General features: G+C 45.2%; 1 protein-coding gene across 1 annotated transcript; it reads left to right on the plus strand.

Moving 5' to 3' along the window:
- On the plus strand, positions 1–24,682 carry LOC139290271 (collagen alpha-6(VI) chain-like). The gene is made up of 38 exons (XM_070911996.1): positions 1–76; positions 402–989; positions 1,230–1,787; positions 2,137–2,751; positions 3,022–3,576; positions 4,271–4,822; positions 5,451–6,029; positions 7,007–7,561; positions 7,651–8,027; positions 8,129–8,207; positions 8,536–8,681; positions 8,961–9,053; positions 9,436–9,489; positions 9,933–10,004; positions 10,492–10,518; positions 10,677–10,721; positions 11,283–11,336; positions 11,891–11,953; positions 13,408–13,473; positions 13,969–14,022; positions 14,662–14,697; positions 14,825–14,887; positions 15,480–15,542; positions 16,247–16,309; positions 16,398–16,460; positions 16,557–16,607; positions 17,068–17,103; positions 17,214–17,276; positions 17,369–17,431; positions 17,595–17,630; positions 17,717–17,753; positions 17,955–17,966; positions 18,979–19,472; positions 19,941–20,037; positions 21,063–21,716; positions 21,804–21,885; positions 23,316–23,401; positions 23,746–24,682. The coding sequence occupies exons 1-38, from the start codon at positions 1–3 to the stop codon at positions 23,919–23,921; spliced, it is 7,383 nt and encodes a 2,460-aa protein (XP_070768097.1). The 3' UTR covers positions 23,922–24,682.
- Positions 24,683–25,391: the final 709 nt, after the last annotated feature.

A 25,391-nucleotide genomic window follows, 5' to 3' on the forward strand; every position in this document is an offset into this window, starting at 1 on the left:
ATGAAGGACAGGACGAGTCTTCTGTTCTGCCTCATCATAGCAGCGTCCTCCTGTGGCATCGCTGCTCTGACAGCAGGTGGGTGTCGAAACTGAACATGAGAGGTCAAGTACAGTATTTCACAGTTTACATGTGGTTCGCTTCGTAAACAACCCTGGAACAATAAAGTACATTTTTTACAATTTCAGCATCATGTTTACAATCGAGGAAAGAGTCGAGCACAACAAAAGAAAAGATATTAAGCATTTAAAAAAAGACTGGTGAAAGTTATCAGTTCAATCATGTTTCAGTAGTTCATTACAGTTTGTGACATTGAGACCTTTAATGGACTCTGAGACTTTCTAACATTTTCCCAGAACTATTTTGGTGCATACAACGCTGACTGTATCCTTCCCCTGTCCAGAATGTGAAAATGCCACCGTGGCCGACATCGTCTTCCTAGTCGATGGCTCCTCCAGCATCGGCTCCGATAACTTTCGAGAGGTCCGGTATTTTCTCAGCAACATCATCGAGGCCCTCGACATCGGTCCCAACAAAGTTCGGATTGGCGTGGCGCAGTACAGTGAGGAACCTCACCAGGAGTTCTTACTGAAGGATCACATGGACAAGAAATCCCTGCTGGCTGCAGTGGAAAACATTCCGTACCGACAAGGGGGCACACAAACGGGCAAGGCCATCGACTTCCTCCTGACGCGGTACTTCACGGAAGATGCGGGGAGCCGATCCAGCCAACGGGTGCCTCAGATCGCTGTGGTCATCACAGATGGTGACTCCACGGATGATGTGGTATTGCCCGCCCAGCGCCTGAGGCAGCACGGAGTCATTGTGTTTGCCGTCGAGGTGGGACAAGCCAACCGGATGCAGCTCAAATCCATCGCCAACTGGCCTCCGGAGCGCTTCCTCCGCACCATCGATAGCTTCGAGGCTCTGCCGGGGCTGACGGAGGGTCTGCTGCAAACGGTCTGCGTCTCCGTGGAGGATCAGAGGCAAGGTAAGGCAAAGGATTCGAGGACACTTTATACAGTTGTCAATTTGTAAATTTTGCATAAAAATATCAAAGCAAGTATCCAAAGTCTGTCATCTGTGGCTGCTAATGAGGTTTTAGTCTCTTAGGTTGAGATCCTGGGTTTGTTTGTTTGAATCCTAACGAGGTGTAGTTAAGGTGTCAGTTGGGTCATCAGACTGTGCTGTAATAAAAGGCCATGTTTGTTTTGTTTTTGTCGTCTTTCAGCTTTGGCGGACAGGTTTGCAGATATTTTCTTCCTCGTGGACAGTGGCATAGCTCAAGGGCAGTTCTCCATCTTTAGGTCTGACCTTGTGAAATTGATCAATCAACTTAACGTTGGAGCATCTGCCTACCGGGTCGGTTTGGCCCAGTATGGTCAAGATACCAGGGTCGAATTCCTTCTCAACGCTTTTCAAACTAAAGAGGAGACCCTGGTTGGTGTGAAACGTTTCCGCCTGCGCTCACAACCCAACCAACCACGTAACCTGGGCAGTGCTCTGGAGTACACCAACACTCACTTTTTCACCCAGGAGGCGGGGGGCCGTGCACACCGAGGCTCCCGTCAGTTCCTGGTCATTGTGACCGGAAAAGACTCAGATGATCGCGTGACCGAGGCGGCTCGTATGATCCACTCAGCAGGGATAACTGTTATGGGGATGAGCGCTGGTGCGACAATGGATGCAATGGAGTTATTTTCCAGTGCTGGTTACACGTTTGGATCCCCCAGAGTAACTATTCTGAAGAGTCTCTTCATGACTGAGATAAAGGAGAACGTTACTGAAGGTGAGAAACATTATCCATCACTATCAGTAACCAGTAGTTAGGTGGGTGACAAGAATGACATTCCCAGTTCTATTAAATTCATTCTGATTCTACTACATTTTGAAATATTATTGAATGCTGTTAAAACAAGTGTTAAATGTAAAGTAGATTCTGCAAATGACCAAAATCATGCTTACTGTGTCGGCCTATTAGACGCTCGTATACCCATAAGCAACAGGTTTGCTAGTCTGTTATCAAGAAATAGATGACAAAGTAGAATGAATATTCCTGCAACAGATTTCATCTTTATATATATTTAGATGATTAAGTAGCAGATGGCTCAAGTTACCTGATTACACTCCTTTCACAGATTGCAAAGGAGCCAATGTGGCAGACATCGTGTTCATCGTTGACGAGTCGGGAAGCATTGGACCTGACAACTTCCAGCTGGTGCGCACTTTCCTGCACTCGATGGTGAGCGGCCTGAATGTCCGTCCCAGCAGAGTCCGAGTGGGCATCGTCACATACAGCGACGAAGCCACAGCACAGGCCTACCTCAACACGTTCGGTCACAAGGCCGAAATCCTGCAGTTCATCCGGATGCTGCCTTACCGTGGAGGTGGTACGAACACTGGAGCTGCCCTGAGCTTCGCTCGGAAAAAGATCTTCATTAAGGAAAAAGGCAGCAGGGAGGGTGTCCAGCAGGTGGCGATTGTGATCACTGATGGTGAATCCCAGGATGCTGTGAGGGAAGCGGCGATCGCTCTCCGTCGGGCTGGTGTCACCATTTACTCACTAGGAATCAAACATGCCAACATGGCTGAACTGAAGGAGATGGCGTCTCACCCCCCCCATCAGCATGTTTTTAATGTGAGCAGTTTCACCAAGCTGAAACCCCTGAAGCAGAGCCTGCAGAAAACCCTGTGCAACAACATCATCCGCCAAGTGATCACCGTCAATAAAAGCAAGAAAGACATCAAAGAAGGTCTGAACCAGTGTCCTCTGGTGAACTTCATGTTGTAACATGCAAATGAGATGAATGTAAAGAGTAAAGATGAGAAAGGGGCGTGTGGACCATTAAGTCATTTTCATATAACCTGAAAAACCTAAAATGTTTTTGTTGAATGAATGAACAGTGAAAGCCAGAAATCTTTGGTCATTTCCAAGTTCTTGTTGGTCATAAACCAACCTAATGTTTGTTTGTGCTATGAGGTTGTTAAAAAAACTAACTCTTGTAGTTGCTTTTCCTCTCCAGCGTGTGCTCAAAAGGATGAAGCAGACATCTTCTTCCTCATGGACGACTCAGGAAGCATTGGTAATGAGGACTTCAGTGACATGAAGAAATTCATCATCAACTTTTTTCATACCTTCAGCATTGGACCAAAATATGTCCGCATGGGGCTTGTGAAATACGCAGACTCGCCAACTTTGGAATTTGACCTGATGACCTACTCAGATATTGATAACCTGGTGAAAGCTGTGGAGGGTATTAGACACCGAGGAGGTGGGACAAATACAGGACAAGCACTGTCGTCCATGGGACGCTACTTTGAAAAAGACACTCGTGGTCAGAAAGTCCCAGAGTACCTGATTGTCATCACTGATGGAAACTCTACCGATGAGGTCAAGGGTCCTGCAGAGGAATTGAGGGCGCAGGGTGTCATCATCTATGCCATTGGGGTGAATGGGTCAGCTGAGGCCGAGCTGGAAGAGATTGCCGGCGACCCAAAGAGGACTTTCTCTGTCAGTAATTTTGATGCACTGAACACCATCAATAATGGCATCACCACAGACATCTGTTCTCCAGACGGTAAGGAAAAGTGAACCACACTGGACTTTAAAATGCATGTCTAGCATATGGAGAGCTGAAGTGAAACTGGGTTTGCTTTAGAAGTAAGAAAACCTCATTTAAAATCACATTGACATCTATATCATCGCAAAATACTAAAAATACAGCTTTGAAACATAAACATAGTCAACAGTATGTTGTGTGTTTCACTTTATGTCTGGATGAGAATGGTAAAACAAAATGCTTCTATGGTTGTTTATTTAAAATGTTGGCTTTTGGTGTTTTTTTTACAAGCACCATCTCCCATAAGCCCTCGACCAGAGGAGGCCAGTCGAGTGGCTGCAGCCAGTCCAGATATGTCTGTAGCAACAGAGAGGCCCAAACAGTGTAGACGTTTTTCAGAATATAAGACAAACCCACTTACAATGATGGAATGAAAGTATGTGGGCTGCCAGCTGGTACTTTTCCAGAGGAGCTCAGGTCTTTTGAATCCTAACAAATGAATTGTAACTTTGATCAAAAAGCTTTCAACTTCAGGTTCTGTTGGTGAAGCTCATTTATCTCAGAATATGAAAAGGAAACGGGGAACAAGTTTACTTTGTTCAGAAAGACTGATAGTAACAGCTTACCATGCAGTGTGTTTGTGCGTGTTCATGTAAGGCAAGAAAATGGGGAAAACCCCCCACATGAACATTTCTGTATTGTGTGTCCACAGCTTGCAAAGACATACCAGGCGACCTCTTTTTCTTGATTGACAGCTCTTGGAGCATCGGTTCAGAAAACTACCAGAAAATGAAAGACTTCATGAAATCTGTCATCAGCAAGTCCGTCATCGGGCTGAATGAGGTGCATGTTGGTGTCATGCAGTTCAGCACCAACCACAAACTGGAGTTTCCCCTCAACCGCTACTACAGCAAAGAGGAAATATCAAAAGCCATCGATGATATGCAGCTCATGAATGACCGCACGCACACAGGTGAAGCCATCACAGAGGTGTCAAAATATTTCAATGCAACCAAAGGAGGGCGTCCTGACCTGAGGCAGTGGCTGATAGTGGTAACAGACGGCGGGGCCCAAGATGAGGTCAAAGGCCCCGCTGAGGCTCTGAGGGCCAAGGGAGTGGTGGTCTACGCCATTGGAGTGGTGAAAGCCAACAAAGCCCAGCTGGTAGAGATCAGCGGTTCAGCGGAGAGGATGTATGTTGAGAGGGACTTTGATGCGCTGAAGGACCTTCAGAGCGAGGTGGCCTTGAAGCTCTGCGATCCAGGTAAGAGCAGTACGGGAATATCCCAAAAAATACTTTGAGTATGTCAAAACATTTAACCATTAGGTTATTTTTTTCAGTCTGCAGTTCAACTTAGCATTTACATGTTTTACAGTTTGTTCAGCAACATGTGCATGTAGTACACCCATTCATATCCAACCACAAAGGCTATGTACTGATACGATTGTATGCAACGTGTATGCTTTACATGTTGTATGAGTCTTACACAGTGTAGATTCAGCAGTTAGCATTGGAGCTATCTGTTGACCAACAACACTTGGGCGTAGTTACTGCATGTCGTATCTCAAAGGTCCTGTCCCCATAGTGGGATTGTCAGGTTTGAGGAGTCTGCTCAAACCCAACTGTAAACAAACCCGGCTGACTACAGGATGGATTGCAGACCAGCTTTCCACATAATAAGTCTGTGTGCTAAGCTGGGCTAAACACGTCTCTGTACTCAACACACAGAAATGAAGTTTTATCTTGTCATCTGACTTTGGATCTGACAGCAATCACATGTGGTCTTTGAAGGTACTGATGCTTTTTGTCATAAGAACACGCTGAGCACTGATCCGTTCTTCACTTTCCCTGCTAACCCCCCCTTTGCTCCTTGTCTTTTTTCTTCAAACAGATTGTAAGAAGACACAAAGCGCTGACATTATTTTCCTGGTGGACGGCTCTACAAGCATAGATTCAAGAGAGTTTGAAAGCATGCAGACGTTTATGCAGTCGATCGTAAACCAAACCACAGTTGGCAAGGACATGACTCGTTTTGGGGTCATTCTCTATTCCAGTGAAGCAAAGTCTAGTTTTACTCTCAACACCTATGACTCCAAACGAGAGGTTCTTAAAGCAATAACAGAGGTGAAGGCACCAACAGGAAACACCTACACGGCCAATGCCTTGAACTACTCATTAGAGTTCTTTAAGAGTCAACATGGCGGCCGGAAAGCACTCAAGGTGCCTCAGATTCTCATGGTGATCACAGACGGGGATGCCCACGACCATCGTGACCTGAAGGCAACATCTGATGCACTGCGAGACAACGGGGTCACCATCTTAAGTATCGGAGTGAAAGCAGCCATCAGGGCACAGTTGGAGACCATGGCTGGTGGCGACACATCCAAAGTTTTCTATGTGGACAATTATGAGGCCCTAAAAAATCTGTACAAGAATATTTCTTCTTCCCTCTGCATTCCCAAAAATCAAGGTAAGAGTTTGTGGTGCTGACACACACAGTAGTTCTAGATCTTCACAGTTAAGATGTAAAGGTTCATAGTGCCAAGAGGGTGTCCCGCATCTTCTGGACTCAACTTTTGCTGCAAAATTTAGCCTTCTGATAAATCGGAAACTCAAATTAATAATTTTAGTGCTTATTGTGTTCCATCAATTTAATAGTTCATTGCCCCCATCAACTCCCTTGTGGACAGCAGCAGATGTTACTGCACATCGTTCTGTTTCAACGAGGAGCTTCCATAATATTTATAATATTATTACAGAGACCCAACAGTTCCCACCATGAGCAAGCACTACGGAGACAGTGGCAAGGAAAACTTCCTTTAAAGAGGCAGAAACCTCGAGCAGAACCAGACTGTTGGTGGGCGGTCATCTGGGAATTATTTATCCCAACGCCAAACCCTTCTGGCATGATGATACTTCGTACACATATGAATGTGTAGTTAAACAGTATTTATGTTTGGTCTCTCAATACATTCAAAAGTTCAGAAATTACACATTTTTGACAAAAAGGGGCCTTCTAGATGTTGGTTGGCTGAACACACCTGATTCAGCTCATCAGGTGTGGGTAGGGCAGGGAAGGATGGAGAAGATCCTTGCATGCCAGATTACCTGGAGACCACAGGAAGCACATATTGGTCACATTTTGTGACTCATGATTCTCTGGTGAGACATTTCAGAACATCCCTCATCGGCTTCCCACCAGTGAACATTGCCAATTTAGTTTATTGGAACAGACGACCAAGTCGGAGCTACCGCTACCGGTATGTGCACCTGTGTGTGCACCTGTGTGTGCACCTGTGTGCAGTATGAAGAGACCTCAAACAGTAAATGAGGGAGTTGAGAGTGTGATGTGGCCAAACACACTTTAGGCTATACAGTGATAATTTTAAGGCACACTTGTTTATTAGTAATGAGGACAAATGCCTTTTTCTTGCTTTGCTTTGGCAGCTTGCAATAATGACCTGGTCTTTCTACTCGATCAGTCTACCAGCGTCGGCGAAGGTAATTACCAACTCATGCTAAACTTCACGACAGACGTAGTGAACAGCTTTGAAGTCAGTGAAGAGCGTGTGCGTGTTGGACTTGCACAGTTCAGCGACGATCCTCAGCTCGAGTTTTACCTCAACAAGTACTCTAAGAAGGACGACGTTATCAGACACATCCTCAATATGGCATACCACGGTGGAAACGCCTACATTGGAAAAGCCTTGAATCACGTTGAGGAGTACTTTGAGGTGTCACGGGGCAGTCGTAGAGGGATCTACAAGAATCTGGTGTTGATCACAGCTGGCGATTCTCGTGATGAAGTGAAGGACGTGGCTTACCGTCTCAGGGCTCTGGGGATTAGGGTGTTTGTCATCTCTGTTGGAGACGTCCATGACGTGGAGCTCCTGCAGATCACTGGCACCCTGGAGAGGCTGTTCAGTGTGTGGAGCTTCAACAGCTTGGCAAACATCAAGCAAAAGTTGGGAGACGCCATATGCGACTCCCCCCCCGAAGATGGTGAGTTTAAAAGTGCGACTTTGTCTCTCTGTCTGTCTCCCCTTCTTTCCCACCATATTCCTCTGTGTCTATGACTGCCGAAGGTAAAGACATATTTCCCTTTGCTGCAGACTGCAGCATTGACATCGCCATGGGATTCGATATTTCTCGAAGAACCGGAGCTCCTGGTGAGATGCTGATCAGCGGCCACACCAAGCTCCAGACCTTCCTGCCGGAGATCGCCCATTACGTTTCCTCGGTACAAGGCCTGTGCTGCGTCGGCCCCGCACCCATCAAGACCAACATCGCCTACAGAGTGGTGAGTCGTGATGGACGTTCCCTGCACGACTTCAACTTTGAGGGCTACAGCGACGATGTGGTGAAGAAAGTCATGACCTTGAATTTGGCAGAGCCCACTTACTTCAACACCGCCCTGCTGAAATCCTTCGGGGACAAGTTCACCGCCGAGTCCAGAGCTGGCGTGAAGGTGAGAGTGACACAGCTTTCAACCCTGCACAATCCTTCGTTTCCCCACTGTGAACCACTGTGACTCCAAAGGTCTAACACGTGACCAACCTCGTCCATCAGGTGCTGGTGATCTTCTCAGACGGACTCGATGAAGACGTGATGAAACTGGAGCAGGAATCAGAGCTGCTGCGACAGTCTGGTAAAAACTGAGAGAGGCAGAGTTGTTTCCAATCTTCTGATAAGTAGAAATATAAATGAAGTTAATATTTAGTATCTGTCAATCTCATATTTATTTTCATTATTTTTGAAAATATTTCTCTCCATAAAACAGCAGTGGTGTGCACACTTACAGGCTCAAGCAAGGATCGAAAAAGAATCAGTAAATCCATCACTGCTGACCTACCCTAACCCAACTCCTTCATTTCAAATCCAACATTTCATGCCTCGTGGGACTTTGTGGAGAAATAACACACGAGCTCCGCTCAGACAGGAACCCCACAGTCTGTTGTTTTGTTCGTTGTCTGCAGGGGTCAGCGCTCTGCTGACGGTGGCTCTGGAGGGAGCGCGTGACCCCGCCCGGCTGCAGATGGTGGAGTTTGGCCGAGGATTCGGCTACAAGCTTCCTCTCAGCATCGGCATGCAGAGTGTCGGCAGCACCATCCTCAAACAGATTGTAAGTCATTCGTGTCTCTGGTAACCGCGGGGAGAACGGCCTCAAGGTCTCAGTCTGCTTCAAGAAACTAGTTCTTAGGCCGTCGAACTGTTTCTACCCGTTCTGAATGGCCACGCTGGAAGTCAAACGCTTAGTGAAATAGTCTCACAGCCTCTTTTATTGCTGTATACACACATGTTGTCTGTCACTGTCTACTTTTAAAACAAGGACCTCAACATGAAACTTTACGCTTTCCTGATTTCTTTTAATGGTTTTCTCTCTCTCTCTCTCTCTCTGCAGGACACGGTGTCAGATAGGGAGTGCTGCAACGTCATGTGCAAATGTTCGGGACATGAAGGCGACCGTGGGTCACCAGGCGAACCGGGGACAAAGGTGACTGCAATACACACACCTTTTAACCTCATACATGACGTTAAGAACATTTGTGTCAGAAGCAATGAGAAGGCTGGTCTGGGCTGACAGCAAGCAGACACTTGCAGTGATTCCATTAAATAAGCAACAGGCCTGATTCAACTTATATCTTTCAAGCACTCCAGGTTAGCCTTAAATGTCCCCGGGGGATGATATTTTATGTATTCAGGAAGTGATAGTACAGGAGGTCAACAGTCAGCCTCATTGTCCTCAAGGACATTGGTTGGTCAGATGCCGCTGTAGGAGGGAGACAGACATGACTTTGGCTGTGTTACTTGATGTTTGACCCTTTGAGAGTTTCTGTTTCTGCCACTGATGTTGTTGCTGTGTGTTTTATGAACAGGGACCTCTTGGACAGAAGGGTCTGCCAGGCTTCCTGGGAGAGGAGGGAGTCGCTGTAAGTGCTTCTTCATTTAGTTTATTTCTCGGTTTATTCACAGTCTATTTACACTTACTCAGTCATCTTATATCCACTTTGGTCAAGATGAAACTAGGAGGAGTGGTGGAAACACTGGAGGCTTGTGGGTGTGTTTGTTTAATACGATCTGCTCCTTTAAAAGTCTGAGTATTAAAATAAAACACAATTATCTGCTTACTTTCCACCACATGGCTTTGTGTTAACATGTTGTTGAGATATCATGCTAACTGACTGACAGACCAATGGCACCAAATGGGCAGAACCACGAGGTACGTTTCTAATCTGAAAACGTCGCTGTTACACACAGACAGGAACACACGTTTGAGATTGACAATATGAATCAGTGTTAGCTGGACCTGTTGGGACCCTCAGCACTCAGTGTGGCCTGCTGTGTCTCTGCTCACTGTGTTTGGTTGTTGCAGGGTGAGCGAGGGCGTCCAGGAACAAGTGGACCTCAGGGCGTCCAGGGCTGTCCTGGAACCAGAGGACAGAAGGTACAGTGGTGGAGTGACAAAGTGACACCTTCACAACATTATTAACAATACATTACTAATTATTTATATGGTGTTTGGTCGTTAGGTCACTGTTCCTACTTCTACTGTAAACACTGAGCTGTTTAGCTGACCTGGCACATTTACATTCATTACTACTAGAACTGCTTCCCCTACGGTACTGCGACGGCTGTGTACTGTTACTGTAAACGCTGGTGTTGTCAGTAAACGTTTGCTTTCATATCTGGGGCTGATCATCACACCTCAGTACTTTTCTGTGTTCATTGCATCGAATATTGAAACAACCAAAAGTACCAAAAGGTGGCACTGAATGTCTGTTTGCTCTGAAAGATGATATTAACTTGTGCACAAACAACTGTCTTGTTTGCTGCGAGACCAGGCTGAAAGGTGCTCGTCAGGATAGTGACGGCATATAAAGCAGCATGTCGTCAGTGGCCGTCAGATCTAATCCCAGTGTTTGTCTCCGCAGGGTTACAGAGGAGTCTCGGGCAACAGGGTGAGTGACTCAACTGCGAGAATGTAAAGTCAAAAACCAACCAAGCAAGAAAGTGACCAAGAATATTTGGACAAACGCTAACGTTTGAGTTTGGATAGAGTCTTTTTAGCAGAGGAAGGCAGTGAGATGTGACAGTAGATTCTCCTCCAACGCTGCAGGGTGAGAGCGGACAAGACGGACACGACGCAGTCGACGGAGAGCAGGTACGACGTGTCGCCATGGAAACGTCTTATCAGCAGTTTTAGTTTGAAGGACGTCATTAGATAAACCGAGGCCTGAAGTGATATTCTCCTTTTCAGATTAGGTCTTTAGTCATTTAACTTATTCACATTTCGCTTAGAATTTTCTCATAGGTACGAATGAAATTCTTCAGTGGTCATGAACAGACTGTCTTTCTGCTCAGGTGGAAAAACGCTCTGACTAAAGAATTATAGTGCCTTAAATATATACAGAAATTATAGCACATTTTGAATGCCAACTTCCATACTTTTGAGGACAATTCTCTTAACCTGACAGCTGAAACATCACTGGCAGAGGTCATCAGCTGTAGCTAACTAGCTCATTACACTTAGCTCTGTGAGTCGGCTGAAAACATAAGAAAAGGGTTTAAGGATGAGGACTAACTGGTGTGTTTGACAGAGTGGAAGCCAACAACAAGCCAGTAAAGTCAGAGTCAGTGTTTTACTTGGTAATGAGTTGGAGGGGGTTTTGTAGACTCTCTGTACTGAGCTGGGTCTCAGTGGTTTCTGGTTTTGTGTCCGCAGGGACTGACGGGACGAGATGGAGCTCGAGGAGAGAGAGGACACTCAGGAAACCCAGTAAAAAAACTAAAAACCTGTATATTTTATATCATTTTTATTGAAGATTATTGTCTTCATGTTCATCAAACCTGAAAAACATTTATCTCTGTTCTGTGATCTTTGACATAATTGTAGTTACACAATTAATCAACCCTAAAGATGTCATCTTAATTCATGAGGAAATAAATGATATATTCATTTAAATTCTTCATTCTTCTGAAAGTGTAGGCAGGTTCGAGCGAGCGCCGGTCACAGCCCCGAGCTCGCAGCACCGTATACATGAGATCAGAGATGCTCCCTCGTTCTGCGAATCACGCCTGGTTTTTAATTAAACATCACAGCTATGGCTGTAATTTATTATTAATTATTCATTATTATTTCACATCATGTAGCCGTTTGCATTTCAGTAAAAAGGAAAAGTCCCTCCTTGCTGTTGTTGTGATGTCTACGTATATTTTAATTGTTGTGTTTTTGGAGCAAAGTGATACAGATCAGCTGGTTCCAGTGAAGCTCGGAGGCGTTGACCTCTGACCTGCGGCTGGTTGATTGACAGGTTGAACTGTCGTCCTCAGGGTATCCCAGGTATCAGAGGGGAGGCGGGGCCGGAAGGACAGCGAGGACTGAGAGGAGATCCGGTGAGTGCCAACAGTTTCTCTCTCTCTGTGTTTTCTCACCGGAGCAGGCTTCAGTTTCTCATTTGGAGAAGAAGTACATGTCACCCCCTCCAGGTCCCACCCCCCTCCAGGTCCCACCCCCATCTGTGAGTCGCGATCCCTCACAGACTTCCCACTAGCAAGCGCTTGCAAGGCCCGTTTACATAGAGCGTGAGGTTTAGGGTGAATCATTTGCAGGTCATTTAAAAATATGTGTTACTGAACAAAACACAACACATACAATGCAAATGTGTTTCAGCTGAAATGCAGCTTTTATTCGCTCTTTGGACCATTTTCATGTTTTCATCCGTGATAAGAAGACCAATCACAACAAGCAGCGCCACACATGTCCGTGTAACTATCTGAACAGATACTGAAAAGGTAATAACTTTCATAATACTATTTTAATCTAGTTATCGTCTAGTTTTTTTTCTTTTTGATTATGAAATGAACATTGGCACTGATGTCTTATTAGTTATTAGTACTATTATAATATGCTGTAAATTTCACCAAACTCTTTTTCTAGTGTTTTCCTTTTTATTTTACCTTCCTCCTCTCAACCTGCTTTGTCCCTTCGTACTGTTTCCAGCTGACTTTAGTAGCTAATATTTAGCCTTTAGCTACTGGAATTAACTGCCCTTTAGGATTACTAGAGTTGCTGTCAGATCTTCTTCTCCTCATCATTGCCAGATGCTAAAAACCAAATAAGTGTATAGAGACTCCAGAAACTACATTTGAAACATATATGAATGCATGTCATACGTGTGCTGTGGCTCACCAAGAAGGTGACGACGGGCTTTGACTACAGCATTGATGATGCAGACGAGAGGACGCACGTTGCCTCCCAGCGTGTGAGCTAATAGGCCTCCGCTCTGAGCATTTTAGCACCATCAACCACCAACAGCGAGGGGGACGTGTGAAGGATGTGAAAATGGCTGCCTTGTTGCTTCAGACTGAAATTAACTTACTTTTATCAGATAATCTGAGAGCTTCCCCGTCCAGTAAAACAGGCCAAGTCTGTATATTATAATAGTATATATGTATATTTGAATGTTGCTGAGAAAGGAGGACACAGAGTCTGCTCTCCTGGCAGTTAAAAACAGAAGACTTTAATGGGCTTGTATCCAACCAGAATCCAGAATCCCCCCTTCCAACATATCCGATGAGCGAAGGCCTGCAATCCTTTCATCCTGCAATATCAGCCAAAACATGACCTGCTGCCTCTCCACATCTGTCCTACAGAGACACATTCGCTCCTCAGCTCAGTCACATCTCACGTCATCGTGTTTTATTCAATAAGAAACTGTAATATCAGCTCTGTCTGCTGATAGAAAGCAGTGCAGCCGGTCACAGCTGGAACATAGCTGGAGGCTCCGCTTTAGGAAACCTTATCTGTTAGGACGGACTGAGTGGAGACGCTGTGTTTTGTCTGATAGGGTGAACCGGGTGCTGATAACTCCGCCCCAGGAGCCAAAGGAGACCCCGGGAACCCAGGTTTACCGGTAAGAAACGTCGCAGACTGGACTGATGCTATGAAGTCTCACTGCTGTAAGAACAGCCAATCAGAGGCAGGGAATATGATCCTGTTAGCCTGTTATCTCGTCACACGAACACCTGAACAAGTTCGATTCGCTGAAGAAGGTCATGTGACACGGTGGGAAGCTGTGGCTAATAGTGGTTCATAGTTAGAGGTTGTTGGAGAAATCATCGATTTGAATGAATTCACTTTTGGATTTTGGATCAATTTTGGATGCTGGGTACTGTAGTATTTAGAATCTAAATACTGTAGTATTTAGAGCCATTCTATTGTACATAACAAACATAATCCTATAGGTCTGAGTTTTTATTAAAAGGTAACCTGTTCAAAATACAAATGTAATACTTTAATAGAAATACTGCCAGAACCGTCAGCACCAATAAACAACTCTGCATCCAGGGTTTTAATCTGTCATGACTTCCTGTATTGATCCTTTATCACGGTGTTATTCAATCCACAGGGCGCACCTGGACCGGACGGACGGCCAGGTGAGGGTGGAATCGTTGGAAACTCGGTGAGATTTCTACATGAATACATATATGTCTACACACATCTACAGTATACTGTATATATGTATCCTACGAGTACAGCTTTAAGACACTTGTGCTTTACTTCAGTATTTCCACTTTTTTGTAGTAGTAGTAGTTTGTAGTAGTAGAATTTTGAATGCAGGAGTATTTTGACTCTGTGTTATTACTACTTTGGGTAAAGTAAAGTGTCTGAATACTTCTTCCACCACTGGTGATGATGATTTCAGTTACACAGGCTTTTACTACGTAGCAGCGGCTTTGAATGTATGAGTCATAGATTAAAACATCTTCTTTCTGTTTTTGAATTGGAAGTACTGTATTGTTCGTGCAAATTGAACCACTGGACTGCTTTTGAAGTCGGTGTTTATTTGCCCCAAACAGCTGTTAAAACAGACTGCACGGAGCTCTGCACTGTGCATTTAGTCTGAACACAAAGGAAATCTAATATCAAGATATAAAGAGCTGTCAACACATTTCTGAATGAGAGCAGGTTCCAGTCCTTTAGTTTTTAGTGAAGGGGCTGTTACACCTTTAATCCAGTCTCTCCACGGCAGAGCAGACATGTTAATACTGTCGTAGTGAACATCTCCAAATATCAAATGGACTGTTTTTCTGCTGTTCAGGGTCCAGATGGAAGGAGAGGCCCAATCGGCCAGAAGGTGAGAGAGGAACTCGAACAACAGACGATTCTGTAGGCAAAGGTTTATATATCTGTTACACACTGAGATACTCTTTTTAAACTGTGTGTGTGTGTGTGTGTGTGTGTGTGTGTGTGTGTGTGTGCAGGGGGCACCTGGACAGCCGGGAGCACGAGGACTTCAGGGCAGCCCAGGTGCTTCTGGTCCACAGGTGAGTGATCAGACAACATGTCCAACATGTTCTCTCTCCTCCTGATCTCTCTGTGGGGTTTGTAGTTGTTGTTGTTGTTGTTGTTGTTGAACTCATCAAGCTTTTCCATCTGTTTTTTTCCTTCTTCTGTGCAGATTGCTGCAGGAATGTTTGGATGTAATAACTGGCTGACTTCAATAGACTTTAATAGACTTCGATAGAAATTCAGTGGAACTGTTTAGGAAAAGAGAAAGCATGTGTGTGGATCTTAAATAAGGATCTTATGAAAACAGGGAACAATGATGCCAATTAAAGTGAATGACCAGTGTTCCTGTTGTGAAATCATTGCTTTCCTCAGAAGAACTAAACATTTAATGGACTGTATCTGTGAAGGCATGTGTGTACAGTGTCTTAAGAGGAATGGACAATAATAGTACAGCTCCAGCTGGCCGTCTTGGCACCCCCAGGCTGCCGTACCTTGATGTGAGGTGATAACATGTATTCTGTGGTCTAGTGGCTGTCACAATGGACACGGAGAGAAACGTATTGTTGAGAGTCTGCAGCCATGTTTGGGGAGAGCACTGTCCTAAACCAGGCTATGTCGTCTGTGCAGGGAGGCAGAGGGGGGAACGGTGATCGTGGACCAAAAGGGATCTCTGGCTTTCCTGGACCTCAGGTCGGTACATCACCTCAACATCATCCGACTTTATTTGTCCAACTGGGTCTGCTGAAACCCTTTGAGTGTACATGTGGGCATGTCAGTATTGTTTTAAGATAGACTTATATGAACCTATCCTTTAACATCCGTGTTGTGTCCATGCTGGAGAGGCTGCATCATACAGACCTGAGACCTGCAGCAATACAACAGGAGACCCTTCCAGACCTGATTAGACTGGCTGTAATCTGGACTCGGGTCAGACAGGCAGACTGAACAAACGTCTTTAAGTGCAATCAGAAAACATGTTTAGTAAACGCGCCATTTACGTTTCCATCAACTGGTGAAACACATCATTTGAGGTCAGCGGTCATTAGTTTTTGTTTTATCGTCACTTGATTTTATTTCATCTCTGCTAAAGAGAGAGTTCAACAAAGTTTTGTTTTGTTTTTTGGCAGTTTGACCTCATGCTGGATCTGTGATTACAGCACTGCAGTTTAGTCGTGGTCCACTGGCCTGACTGCACACAGCCAACATCATTATTTATTATTCATGAGGTTCAATTATCAACTCATAAATGGTTTGTGTATCGTGTCTGAAGGTCACTGAAAGTGTTTGTTCCTGTTCTGACCTGAGATGCGTGACGCTGAGCTTCAGGTTCAGTGTTCGCTGTGTCCGTAACGAACTTCAGCTTTGCTCTTCCTGCTCTGTTGGTCTTCCTGCAGGGGGCACCGGGACCAGTTGGAGACCCGGGATTAGCCGGACGCCGTGGAGCTAACGGACAGAAGGTGTGTGACATCATTTCCTGTGCCTGTGTGTGAACATTGTACACAGTTTGGTTGGTTGTTGTTGAAGGTTTGGTGGTTGTTGTTGAAGGGCCAACCAGGAGATCCGGGTGTTAAGGGTGCTCCAGGATCACAGGGACCCAGAGGACTGCCAGTAAGGAGCCGAACCTCAGCTGTGTTTGTAATGTATAATGTAAACTGTGTATTTATAGTTCAATCAGGGACTCAGACTGCCTGTGCTCTGTTTCAGGGTCAGGATGGCAAAGACGGTTATGGACCTTCAGGACCCAAAGGTGCTAAGGTAGAGCCGACCTTAATACAGGCTGTGTATTACGTGGATGTAGACTGAGCGTTCTGATGCTTTCACAGTGTAGATATCAGCTAGAGCTGCTTTATAATCAAACAACACGTGGACATCTCACTTTCCACAATATGGGACCTTTGCTGTGAGGAAGGTTACAGTCTCCTCATCGCTGTTTTCAGCTCTTCTCTTCGTCACAGCTTCATGTGCGGTCATCAAGGCATTTTGGGGTTTTTTTCTTTTCCACCTCAGTCAAACCTGAAAACTTTAAAACGATATTTCGACTTTTTTATTCATTTCCATTTTTGTAATTGAAAATGCACATAAAGAATTCTGTTGTCGTATTAATACATCGTATACTTCACTGACACAAATTTGTGTTTTGTTCTGTAGTAAAATGAAAAGCATAATAAAATGCCCTTGATAACTCCGATTATTACTTCCTACCTTCTCTGTTCAGGGGGATCCTGGTTTTCCTGGTTACCCTGGTCTACTGGTGAGTCCATCCATTTTCTAAGAATGGAAATCTAAAAGATACCCAACCCTACTTCCATGTAGGAGTCCAAACTGTTGGCATGAGCGATGACACTCTTTTCTTGTGTTCAGGGTGAGGACGGTCAGCGGGGACCCAGAGGACATCCAGGACGCAAAGGGAACCAAGGTCAAGGGGTGAGTGACAACGTGCCTCTATTTTTATTTTCTTTTTGTTAATTGTGTTTTTGCTTCATCAGTGACTTTAATTTCTGGTCTGATTGATTCAGGGGAACTCAGGCCGGTCGGGAGAACCAGGCGTGTCTGGAGAACCAGGATATACAGGACACAGGGTGAGTGGGCAGTTTAATCATCATCTTCATCAATGAAATGAAAGTATGAAGCCCTACGGAGAGCAGCAGGGGACATCAGTCAGTAATGATTTGTTAGCTTATACTCAAGTCTTCGATCTGAATATCAGGCTACTCATATGACCCCTGTTTTCCCTCCATCCAGGGTCCCAGAGGTCCTCCTGGAGGCAAAGGCATGACTGTAAGTCCACCTTAAATTCCCTTCACCTGCCAACATGAAGGGAGATATCAAATATATTTATATGTGTGTCTTTTCTATTGTCTCAGGAGTGTGAGCTGACCACCTACATCAGAGACAACTGTGGTAAGATCTCACTTTAGCCCAGGAGACGTTTGTTCTTGAGTGTTTTCATGTACAAATTCTACAAGATATAAAATATATTTAATAAAAACAGACTTTTTGGATCTTGCTGAAATGGCAAAGTAAAAACAAATACAAGTTGATCTAAACTTAGTGCAAATAACTCCAGTTGAACTCTAAATCCTGTTTTTCTCCTCCACACAGTGTGTTTCCACGGTATGTATATCTCCATTTTGTGCCTCAGCACAGTGCGGTAAGTACGAAACAAAACTTCAGCTGTAAGATTTACTCCACAGACTGAGACCATCAAGCACAACAACACCTTTAAACTCACTTTTCATGTCTGTGTTGATTTTGGGCTGAGGTTGGCAGTTACATAATGCCGCAGCCTCCTGCCAGAGGGGAGGGGGTTGAACAGATAAGGTCCGGGGTGGGAGGGGTCGGCAGCGATCTTCCCTGCTCTCCTCAGGGTCCTGGAGGAGTACAGGTCCTGAAGAGATGGGAGGTTGCAGCCGATCATCCTCTCTGCAGAGCGGATGATACGCTGCAGTCTGCGTCTGTCCTTGGTGGAGGCAGCAGCGTACCAGATGGGGGCGGGTGGGGCTGCGCTCTTCCTGAAGTCAACAACCATCTCCACTGTCTTTGAAGCGTTAAGCTCCAGGTTGTTGCTGTTGCTCCAGGTCACCAGATGGTCAATCTCCCACCTGTAGGCAGACTCATCCTCTCCAGGGATGAGTCCGATGAGGGTGGTGTCGTCCGCGAACTTCAGGAGCTTGACGGACTGGTGGCTGGAGGTGCAGCTGTTGGTGTACAGGGAGAAGAGTAGAGGAGAAAGAACGCAGCCTTGAGGGGAGCCGGTGCTGATCTGTTGACAAATGACTAGCTCCAGGCTAGTAGTGGTTGGACTGATCAGGGATCAGATAAACAGCTTGTACTTGATTTCAGTTCCTCTCTATTGCCTCTTGAATACATTGACCCTTATTTGTAAACTGTGGTAACTTAATTAGAATTGAAAAAAAGTTCAGTGTTTTCAGTTTTGAGCTTTGTTTGGCCAAATCAAGGTGGAACTCAACTTGTGGTGCTCAACTACATACATATACAAGTGTGGAACATCTAAAATCTGTTATGTGCTCAGTCTGAACACAGCCTTCCAGTTTGGGGGGTTGGGGTTGTGTTTGTGTAGTAGTGTTACTTTATTCTCCACTTTTGTCAACATGAACTCCTCTAGGTCGATCAGAGTGCCCGGCCTACCCCACAGAGCTGGTGTTCGGTCTGGACATGTCCGAGGACGTGACCCCGGCGGCCTTCGAGAGGCAGCGCTCCGTCCTCCTCTCCCTGCTGGAGGACATCGCCATCGCAGAGAGCGACTGTCCGACGGGCGCTCGAGTCGCTGTGGTGGGTTACAGCGCCTACACCAAGTACCTGATCCGCTTCCAGGACTACCGCCGCAAGACACAGCTGATCGAGTCCGTGAAGAACATCGCCCTGGAGAGGACGTCCAACCGACGCCTGCTGGGGGACGCCATGCGCTTTGTGGGTCAGAACGTCTTCAAACGCGTCCGTGCAGGAAAATTGATGAGGAAGGTGGCCGTCTTCCTCTCCAACGGGTCGCCACAGGACGTTTCTGAGATTGTTACCGCCACGATGGAGTACCGGGCCTTCAACATCGTCCCGGCGGTCATCTCTCTGAGGAACACTCCGTCTGTTGGTCGAGCGATGGAGGTAGGTTTGGTCCATCAGCAGAGTTCACAAGCTGGGGGCAGTTTGTGATCACTCAGTGACCTCATGGGAATCAAACTAGAAGCTGTCGTTTCAGTTCTTCAAAGTGGCCCAGAGTGATCGACCACTTCAAACTCACCTGTTAGTCTACATGTGGTGTGTAAAGTTAATGCCGAACGCCAATGATCAGACTACACAATATTTTTGGCCTTCAAGATGGTCCCTTTGTTAGATTAGAGAATCACTTGACTGAGAGACATGGCAAACTACATGTTGGTCATTTAACTTGAATCAAATCGTCTTTATCGACGATCAGGAAGAAGGTGCCAGGGACCGACTTCACTCGTCTTCACTGTCAGTTGTAGGTGGTTGCGTCTTACCAACACTCTTCTCAGCCACTGAAACTCTCGCAACTCTTTTTGGCAAGACTAAATTGAGCGATGAATAATGACAGCTGCTGTTTGTTGTCAGGTTGACGACACAGGAAAGTCCATCTTCACAGTGCTGGGGAGGCTGCAGGACATGGCTGCTGACCTGAGGAAGGTCAAGAACTGTGCGGTCTGTTACGGTAGGCACTGACCCTCATTCTTGGATTAACATTAAATATTTGCATGCTTGGCTTTTGTAGGTTGTACAAACAAATTGTGAGATTAAACTGAAAAGAAGGTTGAGCCCAGACATCAGACAAGAAAACTCAGATTGTTTGTGTTGAATTGTCGGATCATCACACATCTGTACGCAGAGGTGAGAAAGCAAGCAGGGTTTGAACTTCTGTCTCAAGCTCTCTTTTTACATATTTAACTCATTATTGCATCTCGCCCCGGCAGGCTTCTCGCCCCTCCTCTGAGTGTCGGAACAGTTCTAAACACAGCAGTCGACTATTTCTAAACTGTTTCGTTTTAAGCATACCCCGGTCTTAATCCCAACCACATGCCCCTGTGCAAGCTAGAGGTCTGGTTTGATGAATTCGACAGAACAGAATTTTTTTTTCTTTTTTTTGGCAGAAAATAGAGACGCATTCGTGCACCCCTTTGGATTCTGTCCCAGAAGAATGCGTTTGACATACTGCTGAGAATATGAATACTCATATTGTGGCTCAGGTAGACCATAACAAAGGCTCTAGCACGCCATATTCCTGCAGGACCATCCACAAACACCCCCAGGAACACAGTCTTGATCCTTCCCTAAGTCCCTAAGCTTTTTGGAGAAAATGTTCAGCACCCTGGCATAAGCTTTCTGGAGAAGCTTAGAGGTGTGATACCCCAATAGTTGGAGCACCCCCTCCACAGTCCTTTTCTGTAAAATGGGAACTACCACCCATGTCTATAGGAAATGTACCTAAACTCCATGTGACATTATATTCAGAGTTTTCTGCATCTCAGGGTGAATCTCAGCTTGTTAACTACGTCAGTGAGCAGAGAGTTGGACAAGGCTTCGCACAGGGCACGTTGCTTTGGATCAGGAGTTCCTGAGGTTTAGTGAGAACTACCATAAATGTTTAACTCTATGACAAACGAAGAACTTAAACAAGGAGAGATATGTGCAGTCACATCAGGAGCCATGTTCTAAACAATTAGACTGTTGGTTCTTCAGACCCCTGTAGGCGTTCAGAGGAGTGCGCCTTCATCCAGGATGTCCCGAAGCCTCAGGAAGTCAATGTGGACCTGGTCATGGTGGTGGACAGCTCCAGGGAGATGCAGGCTGATGAGTACGCCGGCGTCCAGCAGCTGCTGGGCTCTGTGGTGGAGCAGCTGGCCGTGAGCCCGCAGCCCCGCAGGGCCGGCAACCAGGCCCGGGTGGCTGTAGTCCAGCAGAGCGGCGCCCAGGTTACCAAGGCAGAGTTTGGCCTGCAGGCCTACCAGAACCACAACCTGATGAAGAGGCACCTGATCCAGAACATGCAGCAGCAGGCCGGCTCCTCTGCTCTGGGACAGGCACTGGAGTTCTCCCTGAAGGAGGTGCTCCTGAAGGCCAGCCAGCCCCGGAGGAGGAGGGCCCTGCTGACTGTGGTGGGCACCCAGACGTCTCACGAGGACCGAGCCAAGCTGCGCTACATCTCCCAGAAGGCCAAGTGCGAGGGGGTGGCGCTGTTCGTGGTGACGGTCGGCGATCGCTACGACCGGACGCAGGTGGAGGAGCTGGCCAGTCCGCCTGTACCGCAGCACCTGATCCACGTCGGCAGACTGAAGGCCGACGAGCAGGGCTACGCCCAGCGCTTCTTCAGGGTCTTCCTCTCCGCCCTCAACAGTAAGACATAAGATATCATTGGCAACTTTAAATACATTTGTTGTTGTTGTTTCTAAACAAACATGAATGAATCTGTGTCTGTTTCAGAGGGAATGAACACGTATCCTCCTCCTTCATTAAAACAGACCTGCAGCCAGCTGACAGATCAATCGCAAGTATTCATAAACAGGTAACACACACTTTACATACAAACCTAGAGGGAACAAATCAAAGAAAGCATCTGTCACCACAATCATAACATTCACACATGTTTGGTTCATCCAAGGCCAACAAGTCTATAAATGCATCAACTTCAAGCCGAGTGTCTGTATTCCAAATGTGGTGTCAATGATCCTGTTGTTATGTAATCCTGCTCTGTCCTTCACCAACTGATTCTAATCATATACTGTTCACAAAGATGGACGACGCGTCTCCACCTCCTCCCACTGTACAAAAAAGAAGCCAAAATATCCCGGTGCTGCCATCTTGCGGGGTTGAAAACTAAATAAATCAATGAAATCTTAAATAAATAAATAAGGACAGACATTAGAAAAGTGGATTTCAGGTGGTTTCATCAAATGTGTTTCTGTAATATTCTTTTTTTTATAGTTTGTAAGAGCAGTGAGTAACATTAACGCATGAGAATTTAAATCAGATTAAATTAAAAAGAATAAATGGATAGATGTGTCATCACTTATCTGGAGGTTATAGAGTTCACTGGGTGGATTTTATGGAACATTATTGACATTATTTGTTAGGAATACATCATTTATTAGGTAAAACACTTTTTTATTTTCACTGTTATGTGATGAATATGTTTATTAAGTGTCATCATTTAATTGTGAGTGGCGACTGCGGCTAGCAACTAGCTCTCTCAACTGAGCGCTTTTTATAGCATCAAATAACTAAGTTGTTGAACAAACGTCAGCGTGATGAGAACTGCCTGAAATGAAAACTCGATGTTTTAGTTTGGGGAGCTGTCATGTCGTCCGTCCTTACATACAGTCTGTGGTTCTGATACACAAGCTCCGCTTAGAGTGAGCAGCTCAGTGTTTGATGGGAAGATAAGAGCGGTGATGAAGATGATTCGCGGGTCACACGACGTCTAGAACTTCATTAATGTAAAACATTTTAGAAATACTGAGATGATAAATCTGTACCTTTTTAAAACGTTCATATTCTCATACAAATACTGAGTGGCCACCTGGAAGGAAAGAAGTCAGTCTGAACACAGATAACAGATCATTTGGAAAATGATCAGCAGGACACATTCAAAAAGTAGTTTCACAACTACAAGAAAAATCCTTTCACACTACACAAACTTAGACTTTATTAATCCCACAGCGGGGAAATTTACAAGTCACAGCAGCAAAGACAGAAAGGTGCAGAAACACCCAGCAGACAGCACTGTGTCAATAAAAACAATATACATATAATGAATACAGATATACAAAATATGGGGAACAAAACAGAACTTTCGATCCACTGTCAATATAAAAGTATTGATTAGTGCTGCTTTAAGAAGATTTGTGGGTGAAAACATGCAAATTCTTTCACACGGTGATAATACTTTGGATTATCACCACAGTTATTAGTGGATTTTGGCTGCTGTGTGTCCAGTCAGAGGTCGGCAGAGCTGGAGGGGGATTTTGCGGAGCAGACGGGAGGAAAGACTGGGACCACGCAGCTGGATGTCATCCTCAACGGTAGCCCCCACACCACACCTGTAGACACATGTGATGAGTCATGAGAGGAATATAGAATCAGATCCAGATCAGCGGAGCGTTCGCTGGTGTTATCGTTCAGCTTCTGCTGTTCTTTAACTGGTGCGGGTGTGAACTCAGTAAGTGATGAATGAAACCTGCTTCTCCAAACGTGTTGATGATTAAACACCTGGGCTGCCTGGTGGTGCAGTGGTTAGCACTGTGGGAGGCGGAGCAGGGCGGAGTGAGTTCACATGTCGCAGCCTGGGTGAATGAGAGCAAACTGTAAAGGTTGAAAAGTATAAACGTGTCATTTCATTCAGTATGAATGTCTCTGTCCTGTCCAGACGCCTGTTTCCTCAGCCAGGACGCCGGCGGCTGCCAGACCTACGTCATGATGTGGTTCTTTGACAGCGATCGCGGTGAATGCTCTCGCTTCTGGTACGGCGGCTGCGGCGGAAACGGAAACCGCTTCGAGACGCTGAAGGATTGTGAGAACCTCTGTCTGACGAAGAGTCAGTGAGGAGGAAGAGGAGGAGGCGTAAAAGTGAATCTGGAACACTACCACGGCGACCTCACAAAGTCTAGAAAAGAGTTTTCACCACGAGTTGCTTTGAACATGCATGTTTTGTTTTTGCCCCCAAAAAGAAAAAAACACCGTATTTTAGTGAACTCCCCCTTTTTGTTTCATCTTTTCTTGTATTTTGCACTTGAGAACTTTCTGTTGGACGTTGATTCCACTTTTTACTGTCTCTGATGCACGACAGGGACTTGAGCTCCTCTCAGGATATCTTTGCTTAGATCAGGTGCTACTTAGGGAAGAAGATATATATCCACGGATCAGAAACCAGACTTTTTTGGAGCAGCTGGACAAATACCATTGAAATGCAGATCACATGGTTCATCTGGATGTTTGTAACATTTTATATTTTGTACTAGTTTCTGATTAAAATGTAATCAAAACGCAAGCATTGTCTCTCAATACCAATGTTATTAGAGGGTTGAGTTTTCTAGCTCAGTGTGTAAGACATGTATTTAAGACAATATACAGTAGACTTAACATGATGTCTCTCCACAGTAATCTGCAGCTGTCCTTCTGCCACAAGGTGGCGCCAAGTCACTAGATTTGAAATGTTGAAACTGAGAGCAGCCCTACATGTCTGAAAACTAGAGTATCTGTAGTAGTATACAGTTACATTAGTAGATTATGATGTTACATTCAATAAATACGATTCATTTGTAAAGTATGACGCATTGTTAAAGATTAAACTACCCAACATTGAATCATGTGATACAAACTGTGATATTAATTAGTATCAGTAATACTATTCAAACAATGTGATTCACATCTGAAGTACATTTGCTGTGCAGCCACGCCAGCTGAAGACCTCCGCATTACAGCCACTTTAACTTGTCTGCATATCAGAGGGCTTGAACCCGACTGACGCTATTAGAGTTTTAACAAACTGAATTACAGTGTTTAGATGTGTTATAAATAATAATGAGGTTCACAGTCGCTTGTTAAATTCACTGTGGTTGAGAGTAACAGGAGAGAGGCTGGAGAGCTGATGGTACAAATTGCTATTTGAATCAACCTTGTTTTTTACTGGATGTATGCCGACTTATGGAGAAGGTCATAATCAATTTTTAAAAAGTATTCTGCTATGTGACCAACATTAAACTGTTGGTATTTTGAATGAAGTTTGGTGTGGTGAAAGAATGCTACAAGCGTTTCAATGCTCAGCTGGCATTATTTAGCTAGCTATATTTGCTAGTGTGGTCAACTTAAGCTACAGGCTAACAGCAGAATGTGAAAGTCATTGTGCTTTTTATGGTATAGAATTGTTGAAATTATATGAAATTAATTCGCAGGTTATAATGAAAGGTGTTTGGTGTTTAGTGACAGAGTGACTAGTTGGTGAGCCACTGGAGCTAATGAGCTAACTGGTAACAAACTAGCTACGCTGGAATGTGCCATAGCTAGTTAGCCACA

The sequence above is a fragment of the Enoplosus armatus genome, chromosome 9 (genome assembly GCF_043641665.1).
Source record: "Enoplosus armatus isolate fEnoArm2 chromosome 9, fEnoArm2.hap1, whole genome shotgun sequence".
In the NCBI taxonomy this organism is placed as follows: Eukaryota; Metazoa; Chordata; class Actinopteri; order Centrarchiformes; family Enoplosidae; genus Enoplosus; species Enoplosus armatus.